At 38.4% G+C, this 7,544-nt stretch overlaps 1 protein-coding gene across 1 annotated transcript; it reads right to left on the bottom strand.

The window, feature by feature from the left end:
* Positions 1-2,603: 2,603 nt before the first annotated feature.
* Positions 2,604-6,216, bottom strand: LOC127861772 (prostatic spermine-binding protein-like). Its single transcript, XM_052400453.1, has 3 exons — positions 6,204-6,216; positions 3,262-3,608; positions 2,604-2,612 (listed from the first exon to the last, which is right to left on the bottom strand). The coding sequence occupies exons 1-3, from the start codon at positions 6,214-6,216 to the stop codon at positions 2,604-2,606; spliced, it is 369 nt and encodes a 122-aa protein (XP_052256413.1).
* Positions 6,217-7,544: the final 1,328 nt, after the last annotated feature.

The following is a 7,544-nucleotide window of genomic DNA, read 5'->3' as shown; positions in this document are numbered from 1 at the left end:
GTTGCTCTACGAAGTAAATTTAGATTTTAGAAGTTAGTTTAAGGTGTCGTGAACGGTTCCATTTGACAATACATGTTTCAATGGTAAGATGGAGTAATAATATAACATTATATTGAATTGATCATCATTAAGTTTTGTGCAATGGGGGAAGGGATTTATGCTTTTTCTGCAATCAAAATGCCTCTTTACAGAGGTTGAGCTGAATAAGTGTATCAATACAGTTTTCACGTGGAATGTGGAATAACATATGTGTACAATTGTTTTGATATTTCGCATCTTTTTATGCAATAACGATACAATAATATTCAAAGATCTGAAAGGTTACGTCAAGAGCTTTCCGTTGATTACAGCTTGTAATTAACTCCGTACCTGTCCTTATTCGAGGAAGTCTGATTATATGCAGAAAGGTGAAGTCGTCAAATGGAAAAGCGCTCGGGTGGTGGTATTCATAGATCGCATTGTAAATTTATGGAAAGATAACGGCTAAAATATATGCAAGCAAACTTGCTATGAGGCGTTTAACAATTTCGAGAGATTTTACCTCGGCTTGACGAGGTTTTGATTCGAAAAGCCTTCAAACCTTGACAAGATTAGCCCATAACAACATATATATGTTCACAAGTAGTATTGCTATTTCTACACACACGTTCGCTTCGAATTAAAAGTCAGTAGCCATTAAAGTCAAGGGTTCAAATATCACCAGTGTTTGCGACAAGTTTATTTTTTATAAAAACTGTACTGTGAAAGTGTGAATGGAATCACGGTAGATCACGCTAAATGTTAAAGGCCAGGAGAAATTGACAAAACCACACAGGGTAAGAAAATCTGAAAGAATGAAAATTACAAACTTAAATAACGAGCCTCGAATCGATGCGTATGAAAATATCATATTTGTCCAATTACCAGAGAAGAAAGACCAGCAACTCAATAAAAATATATTTGACTTGAAAAAAAAGACTTCATGTGAAAAACACTCAATCCGAGATAAGATGCACAAGACGTATCGTATTAGCCGATATCAGCCGAATAAAGTCCGTCCAGTCGTGGCAATTGTGGCCAACAAGAGTCAAAACTTTACAGAAGCAATGCATGTCATCGCGAAGCCGTAAGAAATATTTATTCTTACACGGCACGCGACTTGTTTTCTATAGACAAAGAAGGAAATCAAGTGTGGTTTGTTCTGCAATAATGTATGGGCGGAGCTTTATGTTTCGAAAATAGTTCCGAATAAATATAGAAAATATTGCAGTAAAATGCACGTGCTTAAACCCGCTCTCAAAGAAATGTAATAAATGTAGCATGTATATAAATGTAATGAAACAACAAATTGTATATTTAGTGATAAGTGGCATCACCACGCCTGCGAAGAATGTTATTTGTTAAGACACGTAATAAAGAATTTTTTTATATCATGTCAGTTTTTCAGTAGCATTAATAAAAGTGACGTCATTTAGTTTCTACGATTGTTGTTCTCAATGAAAGTGACGTCATGTGCACAATATTTATGAATGAAAACGACGTCATATGTATGTACAATTCAATGACGTCACTTAATAATGAACTTTTACTAAGAAGGGCGGAGTATTGGAAAATATAGTTCACGTCCAATAGCTTGAACCAAATAAATCAGAATCGTGTTAGAATAATATTTTTCTATGATGGTTTGTTCACCAGCATCACCAGCATCACCAGCATCATCATCATCACCAGCATCACCAGCATCACTAGCATCACTAGCATCACCATCAGCATCATCAGTATCACGAGCATCACCAGCATCACCAGCGTCACCAGCATCACCAGCATCACCAGCATCACCAGCATCACCATCAGCATCATCAGCATCATCATCATCATCAGCATCATCATCATCAGCAGCATCATCAGCATCATCATCATCAGCATCATCATCATCAGCATCAGCATCATAAGCATCATCATCATCAGCATCAAAATCAGCATCAGCATCATCAGCATCATCAACAGCAGCAGCATCATCATCAGCATCAGCAACAGCATCATCATCATCATCAGAATCAGCAGCATCATCAGCAGCAGCATCAGCAGCATAATTAGCATTATCATCATCAGCATCATCATCATAAGAATCATCAGCATCATCATCATCAGCATCATCATCATCAGCATCAGCTTCATAAGCATCATCATCATCAGCATCAAAATCAGCATCAGCATCATCAGCATCATCAACAGCAGCAGCATCATCATCAGCATCAGCAACAGCATCATCATCATCATCAGAATCAGCAGCATCATCAGCAGCAGCATCAGCAGCATAATAAGCATTATCATCATCAGCATCATCATCATAAGAATCATCAGCAGCATCATAATCAGCATCAACATCAGCATCAGCATCATCAGCATCATCAGCATCATCAGCATCATCATCAGCATCATCATCAGCAGCAGCAGCAGCATTTTCATCAGCATCATCATCAGCATCAGCATCATCATCATCATCATCATCATCATCATCATCATCATCATCATCATCATCATCATCATTATCATCATCATCATCATAATCAGAATCAGAATCAGCATGTCATCAGCAGCATCATCAGCATCATCATCAGCATCTACATCATCTGCATCAACATCAGCATCAGCATTATCAGCATCAACATCAGTATCATCATTATCATCATCATCATCATCAGCATCATCATCAGCATCATCAGCATCAGCATTATCATCATCATCATCATCATCATCATCATCATCAGAAGCAGCAGCATTATCATCATCAGCAACAGCAGCACCATCAGCATCAGCATCAGCATCAATAGCAGCATCAGCATCATCAACATCATCATCAGCATCATCAGCATCATCATCAGCATCATAATCAGCATCATCAGCATCATCATCATCATCAGCAGCAGCAGCAGCATCATCAGCATCATCAGCAGCATCAGCATCATCAGTATCATCAGCATCATCAGCACCATCAGTACCATCAGCACCATCAGCACCAGCAGCACCATCCGCATCATCAGCACCATCAGCACCATCAGCACCATCAGCACCAGCAGCATCATCAGCATCATCAGTATCAGCAGCAGCATCAGCATTAGCAGCATCAGCAGCATCAGCATCTTCATCATCAGCATCTTCATTATTAGCATCTTTATCATCAGCATCTTCAGCATCACCAGCATCATCATCATCAGCAGCATCTTCATCATCAGCATCTTCATCATCAGCATCTTCATCATCAGCATATTCATCATCAGCATCTTCATCATCAGCATCTTCATCATCAGCTTCTTCACCATCAGCATCTTCATTATCAGCATCTTCTTCATCAGCATCTTCATCATCAGCATCTCCATCATTAGCATCTTCATCATGAGCATTTTCATCATCAGCATCTTCATCATCAGCATCTTCATCATCAGCATATTCATCATCAGCATCTCCATCATTAGCATCTTCATCATCAGCATCTTCACCATCAGCATCTTCATTATCAGCATCTTCATCATCAGCATCTTCATCATCAGCTTCTTCATCATCAGCATCTCCATCATTAGCATCTTCATCATGAGCATTTTCATCATCAGCATCTTCATCATCATCATCTTCATCATCAGCATATTCATCATCAGCATCTTCATCATCAGCATCTTCATCATCAGCATCTTCATCATCAGCATTTTCATCATCAGCATCCTCATTATCAGCATCTTCATCATCAGCATCTTCATCATCAACATCTTCATCTTCTTCCTAGTCTTTTTCATCCTTATCTTCATCATCATCCTTGTAATCATCATCCGTGACATAAACTATACAACTAGGCCTTCAGTTTTAAAACTGTCTCTAAAATGACAGCTTAAAATCTTTTAATAAATGTTTTTAAATGAGATTTTTTCACAGATTTTGGCAGATGTTAAAGTTTGTCATAAAATGCTTTATATTGATGAATGCAAACATTTGATCTGAAAAGCTCCATTAAAAAAAGAATCAAATTAAAGAAAAAAAGTAACTCTCACCTGGGCTCGAACCACAAACCCCTGGAGTAAAAGTCTAACGCTTAGACCACTCGGCCTTCCGTGCTCATACAATTAGGGATGTATTTTATTCTTTATATAAGCAATCCTGTAAGGGTCACAAAATATAACTACAACAACGTATAAACTCTCCAAATTATGTAATCATTTCGCGTTGCAACGCTTTATAATTTGCAGGTTTTGTAATCGTTAAAATATGCATATAATTGATATTTAAGAGCTTGGTAAATGTTCAGTATTACTGTTTCCTCACGCATACCATAACTACAACGAAAATGTGCGGATCTGAAACAATTTTATTTTTAATTTTGTCTATTAAACGGACAATTGAAAAGGTCTCTTTTAAAATTTACACAAGTTTGGAATGTATGTGTCTTGTTCTGACAAAACTGGGCATAATGCATGTGCGTAAAGTGCCGTCCCAGATTAGCCTTTGCAGTCCGCACAGGCTAATTAGGGACGACACTTTCCGCTTAAACTTGATTTTAGGTAAGAAGGGACTTCCTTCAAACTAAAAATACCATAAAAGCGGAAAGTGTCGTCCCTGATTAGCTTGTGCGGACTGCACAGGCTAATCTGGGATGACACTTTACGCACAAGCATTAAGCCCAGTTTTCTCAGAACAAGACTCGTATAATCGTTTGGTTGAGCGCGTTGTCCCGACCTCATACTTTATATAGGTTTGGAAACGGGACATTTTCTTCAGACATTCTCTCTCGTCTACATATATATAACTGATCACAGGGACTGGGCAATAACAAAATGTCACAGGGACTGGGCAAATACGCGTACCGGTGAAACTTTCTGGTTTTGTATTAAAACAGAACTTCTTTGTTCCACTATCCTAGCAACCACCTAGTTACTAATAAAGGCGCTCTAGAGCGCGAAGCGCGACACGTATTATTAATTGTAATAATGAGTCTTGATAAAAGAAGCAGCCGCTTATCAATGAGAAGCACCATCACAGCACTCCAGTCTCATTACTATCAAGTTCTCCTACAGGTTTTTTTAAGAACCACATATAGAAGGCCGCAGGCCTGACCCGTATCTTGCCAGTGGTATTGACCCTTTGGTATGGACCTTTTACCCCGTTCACTATCCAGCGTTTAAACTTCCGGGTTTACATTTAAACCGACCATAAATAGCTTATTAATATCTTACTTAGAAGGTGATTTTACAAGCGGTTCCGTAGTGTAGTGGTTACACGCTCGCTTCACATGTGAGAGGCCCAAGGTTCGAGCCCCAGTAGAATCAAATTATTTTATTTGTGTTCTATGTTAACTTTTTGTTTTGATGTAGACATTTTTGTTTAAATAAATATGCTGTTTTATTGTAACCATGTTTTGTTTTTATTATGCCCATGAAATATATGTGTGAGAGGGTGGGGGTGGGTGTGGGGGTTCGTAAACACATTAAAACTTTTACAGTGTTTTCATATCAATGAGCACTCAACCCCTATCGTAAATATAACGCTTACAAGATGAAGCAGAGTTTTTAAAACCTACACAGTTCTGTTCCATTAATGAAAATTGCACACGGATGCTAGTAAAAAAAGGAAACCAATGTTAATAAAATGAACTATGAAATATTTGGGGGTTACAACACAAAATCATAGATAATGGTTATTTTGGGGCTATAACACAACATCATATATAATGGTTATTTGGTGGTTGTAATACACAATCATAGAAAATGGTTATACCAGTATCTTTTTCTATTTTGTTTAAAATAATCGGCCAATATATTAATATTTACAGTAGAAAAAATATCGTTCCTTTTAACTTCATTGAGTGCCTTTTACACTGAAATTCCCGACGCCCTTTGATGCTTTGCATCAATACTTATTTTGTAAAGAACTGTTATACAATCTCACATAATTATTGTTTGGATGTTTATCTACGAAGAAATATTAGCCAGGTCAAATGAAACGTTCTTTAAGTATTGGGCACTCTAAATGTAAAATGTCATTGTTTAAGCAAAATGCTGTGGCTAATAAATTACAGGAGTAAAATATTGACTGAACTTTTTAAAATAAAAAGTTGTTGCACATCACACAAATAACTATATCATATCTATTCTTTTTCAGTGAGATTTTTGCGAGTTTGTCGCCATACGCCATTTTATCTATATGGACTATGTTCAACGACGTTTCAAACTTGTCACCAACTGTGGCCATCTGTGATATACCGTTGGTCAAACCCCAAATGAAATCAATAATAAAAGAACGCCGTAAGTGAGCACCTGTGCTCGACTCAGTTTAATTACACAGACGTCAATGAGACTTACTCCCATATAGTCCGATGCATAAGTTCTGCGGCTGAAAAATGCGTCTCAAAACGCACATACAAACGCTTCTTAAAATCATTTTGGTCTACCGAACTTAAAAACAAACATCACCAACTACGCCTTGCATGCCTTGCATCGATCTGGAGCGGTAGGCACACTAGTTTATAAGAATATGCGCACTACAAAACAATGAAAAAACCTTTCGACGAAACCTTCGCATGGCTAGTCAACGGTACGACGAAGAGGAAATCGAGAGAACAGACAATTGGCCGAAATTGATCAAAAAGCTTTCTGGAAAGTTGTCAACTCCAAATGCACAAATAGCAAACAAAACGGTGGAACTCCCACTTCAAGAGATTATACTCATTCGAAGAGAATCCCAAGTTTGACCCTTTTCACAAAGAACTCGTTGAAAATTAATTCAGTAGCCGAGTACCTTAAAACACCAGACGTCGATAATGACTACACAGAATTTGCCTACGAAACACACGTAACGGAATTGGATCAAATAATCAAAGAACTACCAAACAACAAAAGCGCATCACTCGATAACATCGCATATGAATACCTGAGATATGGCGGCCCAACCTTAACAGAGTGTCTTGTCAATGTCTTCAACTCGATATTGACCCACAGCCAAGTATCTAACGGTTTCAAACATGGTCTTATTGTCACCCTGCATAAAGTTGAAGCAACCGACTGACCCTAATAGCTATAGGGCTATTTCTCTTATTCCAGTGGTCGCAAATCTATTTGAAAAGGTGCTAATGAAACGCATAGAAAACATCTCAGCATGGTCTCAACTCAATAAACTACAATACGGGTTCCACAAAAACAAAAACTGCAAAATGGTATCATACATGCTACAAGAGGCTCGCGTCTACTGCTGCGAACGTGGAAGCAGTCTCTACGCGTGTTATCTCGATGCTCAGTCAGACTTCGACAAAGTCTGGATCAAAGGGCTGGTTTTTAAACTCTACCAGCTTGGCGTCCGTGGGAAGGTACTCGGAGTAATATTTGAGTCACTTCAAAACTACACCAGTCGCATACTCTCACGTGGATATGTCTCGGAACCCTTTCCGATTGAACAGGGCAGCATATGTGCACCATTCTTTTACATCGTCTACATAAACGACCTGCTAAACGAACTCACGACATCTCCATACGGCTTTCAGATCGGCGACCTGTTTTTATGCTCCCCAAACCAAGCCGATGACG

This window comes from Dreissena polymorpha, chromosome 16 (assembly GCF_020536995.1).
Source record: "Dreissena polymorpha isolate Duluth1 chromosome 16, UMN_Dpol_1.0, whole genome shotgun sequence".
NCBI classification, from domain to species: domain Eukaryota; kingdom Metazoa; phylum Mollusca; class Bivalvia; order Myida; family Dreissenidae; genus Dreissena; species Dreissena polymorpha.
This window is presented reverse-complemented; position numbering and strand designations above follow the sequence as displayed.